At 45.6% G+C, this 19,744-nt stretch overlaps 1 protein-coding gene across 2 annotated transcripts in view; it reads right to left on the bottom strand.

Annotated features, from left to right (window-relative positions):
• Positions 1 to 7,011: 7,011 nt before the first annotated feature.
• Positions 7,012 to 19,744, bottom strand: part of NDUFA9 (NADH:ubiquinone oxidoreductase subunit A9) — a 30,030-nt gene continuing 17,297 nt past the window's right edge. The window contains exons 7-11 of one of the 2 annotated variants that reach the window (XM_027093075.1): positions 18,844 to 18,911; positions 17,637 to 17,713; positions 12,414 to 12,509; positions 10,073 to 10,139; positions 7,012 to 7,565 (exon numbers count right to left, since the gene is read on the bottom strand). In XM_027093075.1, the coding sequence (XP_026948876.1) occupies positions 7,395 to 7,565; positions 10,073 to 10,139; positions 12,414 to 12,509; positions 17,637 to 17,713; positions 18,844 to 18,911 (479 nt within the window). In that variant the 3' untranslated portion in view covers positions 7,012 to 7,394. The other variant, XM_027093076.1, reaches the window with a different exon arrangement.

The raw sequence follows: 19,744 nt of genomic DNA, 5'->3' as shown, positions 1-19,744 counted from the left end.
CAGGGACAGAGAGGGGCTAAACGCTGTTTGAGCAAAAGATCAAGAGTTCACATACTTCCCATCCTTGGGGCAAGGGAGACACTGCACATGCACAGAAAGGCTCCTTAGGGGTCAAAAAGGCGGGGGCTCCACCCCAGAATAGGTGGTGACAAGCCTCCCCCCACCTCCCCATAGGCCTCCGGGCTGGCATCCATCACGAAAAACGTTGCGCAGGCATGTTGAGGAGTGCCCTAGGGCAGGTCAGGCGTGGAAAAGAAATGAGATTATTGGCCAAAGGTAAACAAAGACCCGGAAGAACTGCCCTGTGTAAAGGACGTAACCGTCTCTTTACTGCGTTCCTCCTCATTAGGGAGGATGCCCACACCCTTCCTCTCCGGTGTGTATCTCTGCTCTGCTCTGTCTTAACTAAAGAAACTGTTTCTCCGTGAGCTCTCCCACATGTTGTGCTGTGTCTCTAATAATAAACTTTGTACTTGTTTTTACAGTTTTTGCCTCCTTGAAACAAGCTTGCTTTCAAGCAGGGGTAAGAGTCAGGGAAACTTTGCTTCTAGCCTCTAGCCCTTGCTGGTCTAGTGGCTAGGATTCCTGGTTTTCATCCAGGCTATCCAGGTTCGATTCCTCAGCAGGGAGCTAAGATCTTGCTTCAAGCCACCACTCACTGCTGTCTCTCCGAGATCATGAGCATGTCTTTCTCCTGAGGGTCCTTAAGTCAGAACCAGCTCAGCTACTTACTAATGGGATAAGTTACCTTCATTAAGCTGCTGTTGCCATCACTTTGAAAACAGGGATCCCTCCCTGCCTTAAGAAAGGCAGCTACTACTTATTAAGTCAGGAAATGAATGTATGGACTCAGTCACGGCATTGCTACTTAGATGATAACAGCTAACATTTACCTAGTATTCACTGTGTGCCAGGCTCAGCACGTTAGATGCATCATCTCATTTAATTCCTCACCACAGTCCTCCGATGTAGGTGTTTGTAGGTATTATTATCATCACATCCATTTTACAGACAAGGAAATTGAGGCTGAGAAAGAGAGGTTAGGGATTTGTCTCCCAGCTAAGAGGTGGAGTTTTGCATAGAGCTTACCTGCTAAACCACTGGGCATCACCCCCAAGGTAAGGGCTAAACTCCTCTCTCCTTCCCCTCCCCCAACACACTGTAACCACCTGACTCTCACACCCCAGTGCATCTCTCAAGCCCCCAGTGCATCGCTCATGCTGTTCTCTTCACGCTCAGTGACAGCTCCCTCCTCACCCAAACACTCACACACCAGCTCACACCTGTCCCCTGGTTATCCTCAAGACAGCTTTAGAAATCCATTTCTGGTGGTTTTCTTCTTCAAGCTCTCAGAGCCCTTCACAGGTATGCCATACACACTCCCACTCTAGAACTTCTATTTGTCCTTAGGATAAAGGTCAATGTGACCTTAGAGCTGAGGCAGGAGATAGATGGGCCCCAGGCTGAACAGCTGGAGTTTGTCCCCTGTGGACAGATACTCCAAGATGAAGAGGAGAAGCTAAGCCCCGCCTAGATAGAGACCACATAGTTCTCGTTCTCGAGGTCAAGGAGACCTTCCCGACTATACATGCGCAGAAAGCCTTCCTGGAGGTCGAAAAGGGAGTGATGTCACCCGACCCATAGGCCTCTTCGCTAGAATCCATCTTGGCTAAGAGATATGCTCGCATACACGGGAGACCCTGAGATAAACCAAATACGGACTCAGAACCAGGCAAAGCAAGATGATTGGCCAAAGGACACCTGGAAGAAATGCCCCACATGAGCGATTCAAACTACCATGCGGGCATGACTCTCTGAGCCCACCCGTGTGTCTATCCACACATACTCTTTTTTCCTCCTAATAAACACTTTACTTGTTTCGCTACTTTCTGTTTCTTGGTGGAAATGCGTTTTCTGCAAAGCTGTACAGGCAGGGCCTTGTCACTGGCCCCTGGTCTCATGAATAGGATTCAGTGTTCTCGCTGCCGCAGCCTGACTTCAGTCTCTGGCTGGGAACCGAAATCCTGCTACAAGCTGCTGCAGGCCAAGGCCACCGGAGATCAGAGTCAAGCAAAGCCAAGGGAGATATACAGGAGGGCCCAGGAAGACAGGAATTTAGAAGCTGGAGTAGGAACTTAGAGCAGGATCACAGGATAAATACATGTAAGTAAAGTATAAATGACAATGTCATGATAAGAGGGGCGGTTGAAATCAGCTTTGATGATCAGGTCATATGCACCTTGAATCCAGAGAACATGGGCCACAAATGCACCCCTAGGAGAGCAGGAATTGAAGTCCCTGTAGGAAGAGCCCCTATAGATGGACACTCAACTCATCCCTCCTTGCCGTGGAATCACCCTGGACATGTGTATCCCAGACCTTGCGCCCAGGGCGCATCCCTGGTCCCACGCGATCTCCGTGCACTTCGGAGGGAACTCCTAAAAGCTTGGGATGGTACAATTGTTTCCTAAGTCGGAAAAGGTCTTCAACCTCCAGACGACTTAAAATTAAATACACAGAACGAATTCAAATCTCGATTCATGTTTATGCTAAATTTGAGGATAACTGCACATATTTGCTATTGAAAGTATTTGTAATTTTAAAGAATTGAGGATTTTGGAGTCTGACAAATTTATCTGAGGATTCCAATTTCACATGTGTACTTTATTAATTCAGACTTAGATTTTTAAGTTGAAAGGGATGAGAATTTTGCTAAGTTTGTAAATAGTATCATGATTGCCAGACTTGAAGGTTAATATCTATATAATTATTAGCTTCACTACAATTTTTTAACTATGTGGGAAGGCTTTGTATATTGGTCAGTTGCAAAACGTAGCCAAAAATTGATTAAATTTAAAAATGAGTTTAAAATAACTAAGAAAATTCAAGTAACTAAATTATAAGAAACCCTTAAAACTAATTGCTAAATTCACTAGCCTTATAAACAGTTAGAATTGTGGGCTGAAATTTTAAAAGTTTAAAGGTTAGTTTTATTTATTGCTTCAATAAATTACATAATTTGAAAATTTCTCAACTGATAAACTGCCCTTTGGGAAACTGAAAACTCTAACAATGATTACTGTTTATATGTCTGTTTCCTGCCACTAAACAATGAATTCATTGAGTAGAAAGCCACTTCTTCCTTATAGCCCCATCAGCTGGCACAAGAAAGGCCAGAAGAGTAGGCCACCCATGGTAAGTACACCAGCAGTGAATGTTTATTGCTCACTAAATGCCAGTGTGAAGTCAAATCAGGCTACACGTTGGATCTGTTTCTTTTACTTGAACCTTTGCTCTCCGCTGCTTCTGTTCACTAAAAGGATACTGTCTCTACATAACGGCCTGCCTCGGGGAACCCTGCTCCTCTGCCTGAATGTTAAACCAAAGTGCCTTTGTTTAGGGAAACATCCGGACCTGTCTACCTGTGGATGGCTGCAAGAAAGAAGAAATTAACACATTCCCTCCAAGAGGGGGGCTATTCCAGGGTATATTTGCAAAACTTATGACCTTTTTACTTTACTTCCTCATCTCCTCCCCCTCTCTGTGCTATAAAAGAAACTGGCATCCAAACCCCGATAGGATGGTTTTTGGGAGACACTAGTCTGCCGTCTTCTGGGTCTGCCGGCTTTCCGAATAAAGTCGTATTCCTTGCCTCCACACCTTGTCTCCAATTCACAGGCCTGTTGTGTGGCGAGCAGAGAGAGCTTAGACTTAGTAACACCAGGACTGTGATGTGTGCTTTACCTACAGGATTTCACGGGATCCTCACCGCAACCTGTGACGACCTGAAAAAGTTAAATCAAGGTCAATTCACAAAGCCAGGGAGTGTTGGAGCCAGGGCTGAATCCGGGCTCCCTGACTTCAGGGCTGCATCTTCCCTTAGCTTCTCTGTTACTAGTTGAATGGATGAAATTCTTTAACGGTGGGACTTCTGACAATCGTTTGAGCTGAGGAAATCACATGCGTGTGCTGGAGACATGGGTGTGATTGTCCCGTGTGAACAAGCGACCAGGACAGCGACAGCGGATCTTGGAAGAGCTTCCTGGGACCGAGCTGAGGAACCGAAAAAGCTGAGTTTTCTTGAAAAGACAGAGAACGTGGAGCTTCTGGAAGGAAGGAGATAAGGGGAGGGATGGAGAAGAAAGCCACCTCATTTAGGGCTGGTTGACGTGAAGTGAAACCCCAAACAGCCCCCCACCGAAAGCTTGTTGGTTATTGTGCTAATTTGTGGCAAATGACGAACAGCAAGTCCACGCTTTAATTTACCGGCTAAGTTAGCGCTCAGAGATGGACAGATACGACGGTGGCCTTTTGCATTTTGAACCTCAAGCGTGTCCTCTACTGAAGAGTGTGCCGTTGGGGAGAGAATCAGACGTAAAGAGGGAAGGCTGGCTGGACGACGGGGTGCCCTGGGCCCGACGGAAAAGCCAACAGAGCCGTGTGTTGCACAGCTGGTAGCAAGTCAGGGGAATACCACACTCTGCTCAAATGGTGTTTCAGGCGTTGACCATGGTTTACCATTAAAACATGGTCACCTTCCTACCGTACAGCACGGGGAACTCTACTCAATACTCTGTAATGGCCTATATGGGAAAAGAATCTAAACGAAGAGTGGATCTATGTGTATGTATAACTGATTCACTTCGCTGTACACCTGAGACTAACACAACATTGTAAGTCACCTATAGCCCAATAAAATTTAAAGTAAACAAATAATTTTTAAAAATTTTAAACAAAACCAAACCCTGGTCACCTTGCCTAAACCCAGCTCCCAAGACACAATGGCAACACACCTTCAAAGATGTCCCCGGCAGGGGTCACAGTGGTCGTTCTCAGCAGGTGTGACACAGCCCCTGGAGGGCACCCCGGAAATCTGTGGGTGCAACCTTTATCACAATGATGGAAGGGGACTGTGGGCATTTAGTGGGGGTGGACATAGCACAGTAAGTCAGAACACACAAGTCAAGACTTGAAACATCTCACGTGACTTAAAAACCCATTTATACTCACCTGAACTGCAAATTTAACTGTTTGACAGACACAAGGGATTTCTGGTACGGGGTTAATATATGTTGAGTTTTCTAAGAATGTGATTTACTCTATAAATCTCGGGCAAACTAGATTTTGTTTTGCTTTGAACTTTACAAGAAGCTGCTCACTAATGCAGAAGCTGACATCAGGAAGAGCAACGAAGCTCTCGGCAGTTAAGTGGCCAAGATAGACGGACCCTCTCTGCAGCCCTGACGTCAGGGAGCCTGGATTCAGCCTTCACCCCAACGCTTCCTGGCTGCGTGAACTTGACCTTGATTTAACCCTTTTGGGTCATCACAGATTGTGGTAAGCATTTCGTGAGACGGTGCGGGTAAAGCACACATCACAGTCCTGGCATTTAGTGACCAATAAATATTAGCTGCTAGTGTTATCATGCGTGGGTGACCTACTCTTCTGGCCACATCAGGCCAGTGTACCTGTGTGCCTATGGTGACTGCCCACATGAAGGCAAGCAGTTGACCACTTCACTATGCCCTTCAGTGCAACTGTGCTCACATCATCACTGGAGTACATGTTATTTTATTATGGGTGTATTATTCTCCTTCAATGCCTTGTTTATATGAGATAAGGCATTATGTTTTGATTACATGTTAGATAGGTTATAATAATACAACTTTCATAAAAGAATAATTAATAAAGGATGTATTACAAAATATAAAAAGGGGGCATCGGGTGTGACAGGAAAGAACCATCTTGGGTAAATTATGGTTTTAGAGAAAGCAAGTATGCAACATCATGAGTTAGGATACAAACCGATGAGAAATGGCATTGCTAGAACACACAGATACTGTACATCACACAATTATCATGTTTTCAAATCAAATCCACCCATCTGTGTGCCTGCTGGCTGGCTTGCGGCTGGCAGAAGTATCCTCCAAACCAACAAGATATCTCTTAACTGAAGAAAAAAAGGGAAGCAGGGTTGGACTCCTTTCCCTAGAAGACTGATTCTCACATATTAGTGTGCATGAGGATAAACCGGCATGTTTAAGGAAAATAAAACTCCCAGGCCCTTTCATCAGATTCTTTTTGTTTTTCAGATTCATCACGTAATATTGTTTTATTTTTTTCCTCCAGTTTCACTGAGATGTAACTGGCGTGCATCACTGTCTCTAGAGGTCCTGACTCAGCAGGTCTGGGTGGGGCTCCACCGCTTCAATTAGTAACGGGAGTCACACTCCTGAGATGCAGCGTTTCTGCACATCAGTGCTTTTCACACCACTGTGCACAAAAATCTCCCAGGGACGTTTTAAAAACGCAGATCCTGATTCAACAGATCAGGATGGGCCTGCCTTCCCGACAAGCTCCCAGGGGCTGCTGACGCTTCTGGTCCAGAAATCACACTTTTGTCCATCTGGGGACAAAAGATTCTGGAGCACGCAGAGGGGTCAGGGAGCGAACGCACGTAAGCACTCACGTTCCTCACTCCGCAAGGCTGAGGCGGACATTACTGTAAAGGAACAGGGCTTTCACTGACCTTCCCACCCCACAGACTGAGGCGCTGCACTGCAGTCGGCTGCATGACCAACCCTGGGCCGCCGAGGAAGGTGGTGCATTAGCTTCACCACAAACCCTGGGAGTTTGTCATCACACTGTCCTGAGGGACTTGCCGCCACTGAACCAACTGTGCATCTGGATCTCAGCTGTGAGGCTGACAACTTATGCAAACAGTCCTAATTCCGAAGCGCTGGCGCTCCTTTACGCGGCAGGGGATCCCTGTGCACCCACGTGTCTGAAACCATCTAGAGGCTGTCCTAACCGCAGGCGGGCAGAGGCCTCGGCAAGTTCAGAGCTGGGCAGAGGACTATGGAATTATTGCAGGTAGTCGGAAGATCCATGGCTACGGACAACGGTTTTCCATGTATGTCCTATATTTTAAATGTGTGTAGAGATCATTAAGATAAACGTTTAAAAATACCCAAAGTATGGATAAGTTCAGATTAGTTATGGGACACTGTGTCTTTTCTCAATTAGCGTTTATTAAAAGGCACCATATATCACACGGGGGCTTCACAATATTCTGACCTTAAGAAGCGGTTCTCATCTTCCGGAACATTCACAAGAAGTGGCCTGACAGAAGGACATTCAAATCTTCCAGGATTTCAGAGAATAAGATATATATGTGTCAGCATTAAATATATAAATTTAAAGAAAATAATGCTCAAATTCTAGACGGCGGAATCTCTCCCTTTGTAAATCAAGAAAGAAAATGTTGGCAAAGAATTTGATCTCAGATGTTTTAATAGGGGCTCTTAGGCACTATGTACAGGATTCTCTGCCAAAGGTGGCCTGGTCGCTAGTGACCCGAATGACACCAAAAAGCAAGGGCAGCTCAGGGGCCACTAAACAGTGGCTGTCTTGGCCGGCTTCACATCTTCAATCTCAGAAGACAGCCAGCGGTACGTGCGGTGACGTCGCAGCACCTCGATGGCCTTGAGCTCCAGGGGCGTGGCCTGAATACCCAGGTCTTCCAAGCCGGGCAGGTGAGGCAGGGTCATGTCTGTGATGTGAACCTGTGAGTAAACAAGACGCGCAGAGAGCACTGAAAAGCGGCCAGGGACACGGAGTGCCGGCCTCGCAAACACTCCAACCCGCAGCCGGCCTGAGTCCCGCTGCTGAGACTTCACTGGGTTCAAAGGATACGGGGCAGGGGCTGATGCCCAGAACCACTGAAAGCAGACCACAGAAAAGGGCTTGTGGAGGGAAAGGCAAGTGTCAGCTCAAGGTCTATCCGCGAGTACAAAACACAGGCTCCGGTGAGGGTTAGACAGCAGTCAGTCTGGGCTGGAGCAGACAGGTCGTCACATCTGTGAGGCTCAGTAAAGGAACAGGGGCTGAGGCAAAACCAGCCCGTCCCGAGCATCCCCTGGGCCTGTTCTCCGAGCACAGCTTTCTGCCTCGGTTTTGCTGAATCGAGATTATTCCGCGACAATCCAAGAACCTTCGTCTCCAGCTCTACTCAACCTGCCTGACTAATGCTGACTATAGATCTAAAAATCCAAGCCCACCTTGTTAGGAGGGAAGGAGGGTGAGCCCTGAGATTCCAGAGGCCCCGGCTCATCCGCAAGCACACGAAGAGGCTCGGTCCACACCCAGAGCCGCACGCACCCCCTCCTCCCACCCGAGCAAACGAAGAGGCTCGGTCCACACCCAGAGCCGCATGCACCCCCCTCCTCCCCCCCGAGCACGTCTGCCATCCTTCCACCGAAGAGCCGTCGAGCTGCCTCCCCAGATCAAATCCCAAACCCAGCACCTGCTGCCCCAACACTTCCTCAGCGACACATGTAAGAGGTGCATCCGTCAGACACGCGGACGCGTCCTGGCCGCCAGTTCTCCCGCCCGATCTTTCCTGAACGCAGAAAGGACACCTTGGGATAACAGCTGTCTGCTCACATCTGTTCCCCAAGGACTGTGTTTCCATCTTGCTAACATTTTAGCTTTTAAGTTAACATTCAGAGGACACCCTGGCTGTTGCTTGTTGGTAAAGGGCCAAGAGATTTTCAAAGGGAGAGACGGCAGAGCGTGTGTATTTTGTTTTGTGACCTCCCTAGAAACACTTCGACACAAACACTTCTACACACAGTGGGCAAACGATCAGTGAGGGAGACCAGCTTGGAGACGGCGAGATGGGAAGGGATCAGCGCATTGCAGGGGACGAGAGGCAGCGGGAGCTGGTCCAGAGGCTACGGAAGGAATGAGCTACCCTCCTGGATCAGAGTGGGTAGAGTGGAGATGACTATTTCCTCTACCCTTCTGGAAGTGGAGAATTTTCAAGGCTATTATAAACATTTTCATAATAAAAAGCTGAATAAAAAGGTAGGAAGAGGGAGGTGAGATCGAGCATACAGTTGGTTTGCCATCAATACCTGCTGATGGGCCAGACCTGTGCTGTCCAACACAAATTTAATAAAACTCACATCTTATTTCTGCAGTCACACTAGCCATATTTCAGGCGTCCCACAGTCACTGTTGCTAGTGGCTACTTTCTGAACACTAGAGATGACAGAACATTTCCATCACAGCAGTTAGGATGGGGCAGTACTCTTTAGATGGGTAAGGAAAGGAAGAAATCATGGAGGATTTCCAGATTTCTGGCTTGAGCAACAGAGAGAACAGTGATATCATTAACTGAGCTGAGAGGGGCTAGGAGAGAAGCGGGTTTGCCATTGTACTCTCGGACGAGCCGTGTTTCGGATAACTATTACACAGCTAAACAGATGTGAGGCCTGCCACTGGGTGGGCGGGGAGGCCATCCAGGGCTGGAGTTGAAGCCGCTGCCAGGAGCTCACAGACAGCAGCCGGAGCCCGGGGCGAGATGAGGGTCGCTCAGAGAAAGAGCAAGGACAGGAAAGGGCTGAGGACAGAGCCCTTGGTCCCCACCGTCAGAGACCAGGGACGGAGGGTGAACCAGGGAGACCGAGTGAGCACGAGAAGCAAGAGAATGTGGAGAGCGCAAGTGGAAACCGGGGTTTCAAGAGGACAGGAGCGGCGCCTCTGACCAACGTGGCTCACAGATTGGGTGAGGGCAGGTCAGAGTGCTGACCGCTGGAGTTGGCGGCACAGAGGTCACAGGTGACCGGGAACAGAGCCGGGTTCGGGGAGACAAGGAAATAAAAGCCAGGAGTGGGTTAAAGTGAGAAGGAGGTAAGAAGCTGTCAACCACAGGTAGAGGCAGCTCTTCCGAGGAGTCTGATGCACACGGACACAGACAAACAGGGCAGCGGCCAGACACGATGGGCCCAGGGAGGGACTTCGGCCTTTAAAAACACACAGAGCTAGTGTTAGGGCTTGTCTGTCTGTACGTGGATGGAGATGATCCAGCGGAGAAAGGAAAATTGAAAATGTCAAAGATAGGACCCCGGAGAGCCTGGGCCTGGGTGCATTTTGTGCACGAGGACGGCAGACAAGCACGTGGCGCTGAGCCAGGCGAGCCCGGGAGCTGGCTCGACACTCACCCACCCATCTCCGCGGCTCTCTGCCCGGCATCCGCCCGGGCCAGTGTCCATCACCTCATACTCACCCGCTCCACTTTGTCCCTCGTGGTCCAGGGCTCAAACGGACTGATTTCAAAGAGTCGACCTAGCCATCTGGAGAGAGGAATGAACATGGCACGTGGTGAGCGTCTCTGCTCAAGCCAAGCAGCACGGGAGGCTGCCGGGGAGCCAGGGAGTCACCGCAGGTTTTTAAAGAAACGAACAAACATCCGAACCTCCTGGCCCCGGTGCCTGGGAGGTCGCCTCGCCTTCCACGCCAACAGCCGCATCACCTCCCTGTGGCTCTCCTAGGCACCCACCAGAGGGACAGTGAATCGGGAAAGCTTACGGTACAGCTGCCTCAGCAACAAGACAAACGCAAAAGATCCAACGTTCAGTGACACCTGTCACATTCAATCAAAGTTAAGCCCCAGACGTTCAAACACGCTTCCGTCAAGGGCACAGGGCGAGCCAGGTGGTATGCAAGATACAAAGCGTGAGCTTAAAAGTAGGGGACCCGAGAGAACCAAAAATCCAAAAGTAAGGAGATGCCTAAGATCTACGGTTCAAATGAGGAAGCCAAGAGAGAACCCGGACAAGAGGGGCCTCCTGCTTCCTCAGCACCATCTCTTCACCCTACTGAAACCCGGGGTCTCCTTATCTGCCACCTGAGTTCCGTCTCACGTGTCTTCAGGACAGGGAGGCCCCTAGGAATTCCTCGGGGCCCCCACAGAGGACTGGAGGCAGAGCTGGGAGCATGTGCTTTGAGCAGCAACCATCCCTACGGCCAGGTCGGCTCTGCTCTTATCTGATTGTCCTAATGGGCCTTTAGGTCAAAAGTCATCAAACCCAGGGTTCCGCAGCTTTTTAAAAACCTGAAAAACATCATCCCAAAGGGAGGTATAAAAAAATGAAAAAGGAAGCTGAAGATTGGTCAGAATTTCTCCAGGAACATAGCAAGCCTCAGAACCTGTTCCAATGGCAAAAAAAAGGCCACTTCGCTGGCTTACAAAAACGAAACAAAACACACCGCTTACAATCCTCTGCTCTGGTCCTACGCTAACAGATCACCTCCAGTCTGTATTTTCGGGTCCTCAGGGGCCACGCCATGGGCATACGCAGCTCCAGGAGAAGCCTCAGGCGTAGGCACAACCACGAAAGCAGCTCCCTGCAAACTGGCTGATACCCCTCCACTGCCCCGAGGCCCCCACCACAAATGACCTCACCCCTAGCCCCAGTGCATGCCCTTTTGTCTTTATCTTACCTGACTTTTCTACAGCATTTCATTCCATAAACATTAACAAAAGGCCTACTGTGTGCCTAACACCGTTCTAGGTGCTGAAGACACAGATGTGAACAAAATAGCCAAGCTCCTCTCCTTAAACGGCATTCCCTCCTCAAAGCACGCCCTTTCCTTTGGTGCCCAGGAGGCCAAAGTCTCTCCCTTTCTCACTTGAGCCTCTGGTTACTCTCTTCTGGCCCCCCTGACAAACTGCTCTTGCTCCGCTGGTCCTTTAAACGGAGATACTCCTCAGCCCTGCTCTTCCACTCAGTCCCCACTCTGCCCCGCTCACCTCAGAGTCGCGCGAGTGTTAAATGAGATGAAGAGGCAGCGTGAAAGACGGGACACTCCCAATAAACATCACCGTCACACTGCCTTCTAACTGTCATCTCTCTGATACTTCTGTTAGGCCAGAAGCTTTTTCGAGGGTTTACTGTAACATCCTGAGTGCCTGGTACATTGCCTAAGACACAGTTGGCAACAAGAAATGTTTGTTGAATGACTGAATGACCAAACGAATGAAGAAGTGAGCTGCCGTGTTGCTTCATCAGTCAATCTCTGGCAAACTGGATGTGAAAGTCTCCCTGACCAGGACCTCAGTGTGTGATCATTCAAGATGCTAAACCTAGAGAGGGGAGAAGTGCAGCAAGAAGCAGGAAGAGCAAATAAGGCAACTGCAGGAAGCGACTGAATTGACCTGGCTCCTTTCCCCAACCCCAGGATCAGACTGCCTTAATGAAGGAGGGCCCCTTTCCCCTCCTGGGTGAGTGGATGAAACAGGAGGCAACTTGACTGCTCCTTCACGTGACCTGCCAAGCAAGACGCTGCCAATTAAACCCAGCGGCTTCTAACGGGAGAATCTGAAGACCTGCAGATTCAACCTTCCAACACAGTGTTTTTCTCACCCACAAAGCAACATTCCCTTTCTTAGACTCCTCTGGCTCTTTCCTAGATGACTGTCAAGATAACAGAAGCTCCTCCTGCTTAGAGATTCCCAGATCTCACCGCAATGGCCGTACTCCCTCTAACCCCTGGGTGGGAGCATTACAAACGAAGTCTCTAGTTAGCTCTTTTCTAGAAGGCACAAAAGGTAGCGCTTTACTTACCGATAGACAAAATGTGGCAAAGGGTATGCCAGGAAGGGTCTGTGAGCCACGGCAAAGATGTACTGCACCAGGTCAAAGAGGACGTACCGACTGGGCCTACAAAGAGAAAATTCACATTTCTTCAGATTATTTGCTCCTCACAAACTTTCGTTCTTAGTTTTACAAAATAACATCTTTCTTATGAAAAAGGAAACACATACGCACTTTAGGAAATACAGATTAGCACAAAGAAAATCCACCCACCAAAGATGAAGTTAATAAACTTAATATATAATAATAAACTTAACTTCTCATCCGCTTATATTTAAATTTAATTTAACTTATTTTAAAATTTCATTTATTTATTTATTTTTATTTATTTATTTTTTGGCTGCATTAGGTCTTCATTGCTGCGTGTGGTCCTTCTCTAGTTGCAGCGAGCAGGGGCTACTCTTCATTGCAGTGCGCGGGCTTCTCATTGCAGTGGCTTCTCTTGTTGCAGAGCATGGGCTCTAGGTGTAGGCTTCAGTAGCTGTGGCACACGGGCTTAGTTGCTCCGCGGCATGTGGGATCTTCCTGGACCAGTGATCGAACCCGTGTCCCCTGCATTGGCAGGCGGATTCCTAACCACTGAGCCGCCAGGGAAGTCCCTCATCCCCTTATACATTTTTTGCTTTTATAAATATAAGATCACACAGGTCATCATATTCTGTAATGTCTTTTTCATTTAACGTTAAATCCCAATCATCTTTCTGTGTCACTAAACATTCTAGTGCATGCTTAATGGTTGCCCGTATTGTATTGCAGGTAATCATAATTATTTTATCACCAATTCTCAGGTTTTGGATATTTAGGCTACTAAAAATATTTTTCTTTTTTAAAATAATGTTTTAATGAACATTCTTGTTGCAAATATTTCTATATATCCATAATTATGTATCTGTAATATATTCCAGAAATAGAACTAGCTCAAAGTATATTTTGACATTTTAAGGCTTTTATCAAACCCCTTCCAAAGAGTTTATATCAACTTAATAGAAAATGCTAGTAGTCCCCTCACCAAAAATGAGTTTAGTCATAAAAAAATGAGCAAACAAAATTTTGTCCATCTGCCAGGTAGAAAAAGGTACCTCAACATTTTAATTAGCATTACTTTAATATTAGAGATTAATTTTTTTCTTCATATATTTTTGGCCATTTACATTTATTGCTTTTCTCTCTTTCCTCCTGGAGTCTCTTTCTATAAGAATGGTTTGTAAAAATTTTTATATTTTAATGATATAGTTGGAAATGTCTTTTATTGTTTATATTACTGCCTTTTAATGTTTAATTGTCTTGTGGCATACAGAAGTTTAAACAGTTCATTTAATCAAAACTACTGACTTCTTTTACTTCACTGTTTGGTTTTATGTTTAGAAAATCCCTCTATAGTCACTAGTGACATAAATAAATGTCCACATATTTATTCTAATGCTTTGTTTTTTTACCCAGAAAATAAGTCATCCTGCCATGTATTTTTGTATTGATATAGGATAAAGATGTTATCAACATTTACTGAAAAATCTACCCTTTCCCCAAATTTTGAAATATCACCTTATCACACTCTATTCTTACATATATTTGAGACTGTTTCTGGACTTCCTGTTCTATTCCACCGATCTGAATAGTTCTGTACCAGTATAACCTAGCTTTAGTAACTATTATTGCTTATAATACACTTTAATATCTCTTCACCCATTTCCTAATCTCTTTGCCTTAGAAAGCCTGTGACAGCTGAGAGCTGAATTAAGGCAATTCTGTGAGAACCTCATTATTCTGACACTTTCACCAAAAAAAACCCCACCCCAAAACAAAAAAAAGAAGAAGAAAATGTCAGCTAGAGGAACTACCAGACAAAGCCCTCAGATAGCTTCCTTCAAGTTCCAGAAATCACTGCATATAATACATGCTATGCCAAAGAACAACTGCAATCTTCATGATGACAAGCAATACTGGTATCTTGGGCAAACTAACTATGTCATACACTTGCTCTTCAGCTCTTCTAAAGCCCTTTGTGTTCCATTAACTGTGAATCAAAGACTGGTCTATGTGCCCCTGCTCAGAGAAAGGTACACTGAAGGCCGTGTCCTTCCCAGCTTAGATTTCATGGTTCCATACTGTAGTCATTCCTCTGCAAACATCCTCAGCAAAACCTTGTCCCCAGCACCTCTCCACTATCCTAGCACAGCAAAACCCCTTCTCGGGTTAATCCAAGTATCTGCCTTCTTTGTGCCTGAACCCCCAGCAAGACACAGTTGCAGAGAAAACAGCCCTGGGCTAACTGGCTTCCCCTTACATTTCTGATCATGAATTTCAAGGGGAAGGCTCAGCTCTGCTTTGCAGTCCTACTGTGCGCTCCCAGGAGTGCTCTTTTCCTCTTCTCTCAGGGAGCGCTTCCTATCTTCTTCTCCATCCTCAAATTTTCCATATACCTCTCTCACCCACCCCATCCTGCCTTTTAGCTGATGATCTTGTCTTTTCATCTTTTTCTTAATGATGTCTTATGAAGTACGGAAGTTCTTAATTTCAGCGAAGTGTAATTTATCCATTTTTTCTTTGATGGAGTATGCTTTTGATGTCGTATCTACAAAATCTTTGCCTAACCCCAGGTCTAGAAGATTTTTAAACGTTTCTTCCAAAAGTTTTATAGTTTAACCCTTACGGTTAGGTCTTGGATCTATGTTAATTTTTTGATGTATGCTGTGAAATCAGAATCTATGTTCATCCTTTTGCATGTGGATAGTACCATTGTTGAAAAGATTATCATTTCCCCATTGCAATATCATGGCACCTCTGGCAAAAATCTATCGTCCATAAACATAAAGGCTGATTTCTAGACTCTCAATTCTGTTTAATTGACTTGTCTATTCTTATGCCAGTACCACATTGTCTCTATAATTATTGCTTTCAAGTAAGTTTTGAAATTGGAAAGCTTAAGTGCTCCAACTTTATTTTTCTTTGTCAAAATGGTTTTGGCTATTGTGGGTCTTTTGCATTTCCGTATAAATTTAGAATCAATTTGTCAATTTCTGCAAAAAAGCATGCTCAAATTTTGATAAGATCGAGTTGAATGTACAGATCAATTGGGGGAAAATTGCCATTTTAACAATATTGACTCTTCCAATCCATGAACATGAAATGTCTTTCCATTTACTTAGGTCTTCCTTCATTTTCCTCCTCAATGTTAGGTGATTTTCAGTATATAAGTCTTGTATTTCTTTTGTTAAATTTATACCTAAGTATTTTATTTTTTTGATGCTACTGTGAATAAAATTATTTTCTTTATTTTATTTTCAGACTGTTCATTTGCTAATATATGGAAATTGATCTTTATATATTGATATTGTGCCTTGTAACCTTGCTGAACTTGTTTACTGGTTCTCAGTTTTGTGTATGTATGTGTGTATCAATAGATATTTAATGGACGGTTGATAAAATGGACCAACATCATGTAACTAATAACTACAAGAAAACTACCGGCAAAATGAAAGTCATGCCTCTGCCTTAGCCTCAGGGAAATAAACCAAGTTTTCCCTGGGGCTGAAGAGAAGTGTGCACACACATTTACAATGTTGCGAGGAAAAATGCCTACACTTCCCTGTGTCTCTTACTTTTCCCATCACTGTGTCAGATAAGTATGACCTACGGCCGCCTGGCACAGAGGCTGGACTGGCTGGGCAAAGGTAAAGAGGACAATGGCTAACTCATCCCAGAGCATCTCCACTGAGCAGTAAGCAAAGTCTGTAAAACCATTTCTGCTCCTCTATTCCTTGGAATCCTGGTCTAAATATCTCTTGACTAGAACCTGGTATCTTTTGAGCCTAGTGTTTTATGGAAACCGTGCTGAACACTTTTTTTGTAAATAATTTTCCTAGAGTATATAACTGATTACACACTAATGTACTAAATAGGGAACTCAGGGAGACATACATCTTCCAGCAGCTGGTTGACATGGAAACACAATACAGAGTTTTTTGCACTGAAAAAAAACTTTACTAAACTAAATCTATAGTGATAGTGAAATGTGACAATATATGAATCCATAATGCTGGGAAAATATACCATGTCTCCTGGCTTGGAGAGAAGAATGTCTTTTCTCAAGAAGCAGGTAGGACTTTTCTCAAGAAGCCAATTATCAGGTGAATTTGGTACTTTTCCACTGGGCAGATTGAGTCCTAGTGTTTTGTTTTGTTTTTTTAATTTATTTTATTTTAATTTATTTATTTTTGGCTGCGTTCGGACTTCGTTGCTGTGTGTGGGCTTTTCTCTAGTTGCAGTGAGTGGGGGCTACTCTTCATTGCTGTGTGCGGGCTTCTCGTTGTGGTGGCTTCTCTTGTGGCGGAGCACGGGCTCTAGGCGCGCGGGCTTCAGTAGCTGTGGCTCTGGGGCTCTAGAGCGCAGGCTCAGTAGTTGTGGCGCACGGGCTTTACTGCTCCACGGCATGTGGGACCTTCCTGGACCAGGGCTCGAACCTGTGTCCCCTGCACTGGCAGGCGGATTCTTAACCACTGCGCCACCAGGGAAGCCCGGGTCTTAGTGTTTTAGTTTTAATTAATTCAGTAAAAAGGTCCTAAACCTAGCTGTGAGATGATTGAATAATTTCAGGTAAGTCACATAGCTTAACTGTGCCCCATTTTTCCTGAGAGCGAATTTCAACAAAGAGAGCATATAACAAATGATCAGTCTTGCAAAGCCCTAGAAACTGTACCCTAAGCCAGCCATTTCCAACCTTTTGGGGCATCGTGATGATCTAGCAAAATTCATTTGATTTTGCAACTGTACTTATTCCCTAAAAGTGTTTCGTTTGATTATCCTTTGATAGATTAAAAACATCACTGGAGTAGCACAAAACCATCCTTGGGAGTCACTGGACTATGGCTACATAACAGTCTAGGGCAGGGGTTCTCAGACTTTGGTGACAGAAGAATCATTTACTCAAGCGGACTCCTAGGTTCCCTCAATTCGGACTTAATATAAGCATTCAGGAGCTTCTGATAATGATGGCCTTTGGATGGTTCTTTGAGATATACTGGCCTCAGGGCCAAGACAGTAAGGTTTCTGGAATAAATATCATCCAAGAAAGACACTGAAACATGTAACCAACAGACCTGTGAGCAACAGGTTTAGAAATCATTGTTGTTGTAAATCACAGTTCTTTCATTTTAACAGGCTGCGCTATTTTAAAGTCAAACTCCAGCCACCTACCCAACAAAGGCAAAAGTTTTCCCTCTGGCACCTGGATCCTTAATTGCATTAATAATTCCTTTGGTGACATCCACAATCTACAAGAAATTATAACACATGTTTAAGTAACTGTTGAAAGAGAGAGAAACAGAGAGAGATGGGGGAGAGAAAGGAAGAAAGAGAGGAGGGGAGGGAGGAAGGAAGGAAAGCAGGCCACATGGATCACAACAACAGAATGGTAAGATTAAGATGACGTCATTGTCTGTTTTCAGAACGCTCCTAAAAGAACCCACATCTCAAGAGCTCAAATAACCTCCACATGGCAGGGTCATCTGAATACCTTCTCCAGTCGGAGCGCGTTAGCTTGGCGGGCATCCGGGCCTCTCCCACCGGCTCCAACCTCACCCCCTCCTCCTCCTCCTCTCGCTGTCACTGTGCTATCACAAAGCATTAGTCCAAACCACACGGAACTGCCAATATTCTACCATTTTGACTTTTAAAAATCTTACATGATTTCAGACCCCGTGGTTTTCACTAGGGGTGATTTTGGCCCCCAAGGGACATTGGCAAATGCCTGGAGGCAGTTTTAGTTGTCACAGCTTGGGGGGTGCTACTGCCACCTGGTGGCTGGAGGCCAGGAATGCGGCCACACATTCCACAGCAGCCGCCACGGCAAAGCGTTACCGGCCCAGGAAGTCCACAGTGCCCCAGCTGAGAGACCCTGGTTCAACACAACGTGGACTCCGACATGCTCTCTCACCTCTGGGCCCCTGTACACACCGCTCCCTCTGCATGTGAATCATCTTTAGGGTCTCACGTAAGATGTCCTTTCCTTGGAGGCCTTCCCTGACCCTCAAGTCTGGAGTAGGTGTCCTCTGACATATTTACGTAAAACCCTCTCCTGTCATAGCACTTATCACGTTTCATGACGATTGTTTTGCTGACCTGCCTCTGACCATCTTGAGGACAGCAACGTGTGTCTGTCATTAGCATCTCAATATTCCCAGTGACGTGCAGTGTGCCTAGCACATTAAGGGCTCAATACAGTTTTCTTGAATGAACAAGTGAAGACAGAGAATACATGTACCTCTTAGGTAAACTGAGAGGCAACCAGTCAAAGCAAGCTGACAAAGATGAAAATGATGGAATTACAGGATTAGGATAAAACTGGAAAACTGATCACCTGACTCTTGAATTCAGAGAAAGCTCCTTTATCCAGGGTACTTACATATACTGGTTGTTTCACTGTCTTCTTGCCCAAGGAAATAAGAGGGACACCACCAAACCATCGAATACCTGGCAGAAGAAAGACAACATTCTTAGAAGGCCTAGGCTGCCTGAAGACGCACGCATCTCCAGGTGCCCCAAGCTGGCATAACCATTTTGCGTAGTAAAAATAAGGAAATAAATGTAGCTGACTCTGAGGCAGTTAATGGTCCTACAAGGGGCAGCCATTTGTTTTTCACACAACAAACATAGAAAGTAAAAGGGCCAAATACTTAGGGACACAAAGAACAAGGGAAAGTAGTCAGGTGGCTTGTCTACCTGTCTTCCACTCTGCAGTGCTAAGCACATGGCCACTCCCAAGACTGCACTCTACCTGCACCCTATTCTAATCAACGGATCAGCAATACAACTAACCCAGAGAAAGATGCAGGTGAAAATAGGAATTCAGTGTATGATGAACGCAGTACCACAAATACGTAGAGAATGGAAGTATTTAATAGATGACACTGAGATAATCATTCTACTCTTTGAAGGAAAAAAACGAAAAAGAAAGAAATGGCTCACATCGTGCCATAAGCCAAAACAAAATCCCAAGTGGCTTAAATGTAAAGGTAAAAAAAGATTTTCTCAAAAAAACTTACTTCTTTTTTTTTTTGGCCACGCCATGTGGATTCTGGGATCTTAGTTCCCAGACAAGGGATTGAACCTGTGCCCCCTGCAGTGGAAGCGTGGAGTCCCCACCACTGGACCACCAGGGAAGTCCCTTAAAAAAAACTTTTAAAAGTAGAAATTATTTATAAGAGCATCCAAAAGAACAAAATACTTAGGGAGAGACTAAACCAAGTTGGTTAAAGACTTGCACACTGAAAACTACAAAACATTGCTGAAAGAAATTTAAAAAG

The sequence above is a fragment of the Aethalodelphis obliquidens genome, unplaced genomic scaffold (genome assembly GCF_003676395.1).
Source record: "Aethalodelphis obliquidens isolate GAN/ISIS:26980383/991018 unplaced genomic scaffold, ASM367639v1 scaffold83, whole genome shotgun sequence".
NCBI lineage: Eukaryota > Metazoa > Chordata > Mammalia > Artiodactyla > Delphinidae > Aethalodelphis > Aethalodelphis obliquidens.
The sequence above is the reverse complement of the archived record's forward strand: the minus strand, read 5'-3'. Positions and strand labels throughout refer to the sequence as shown.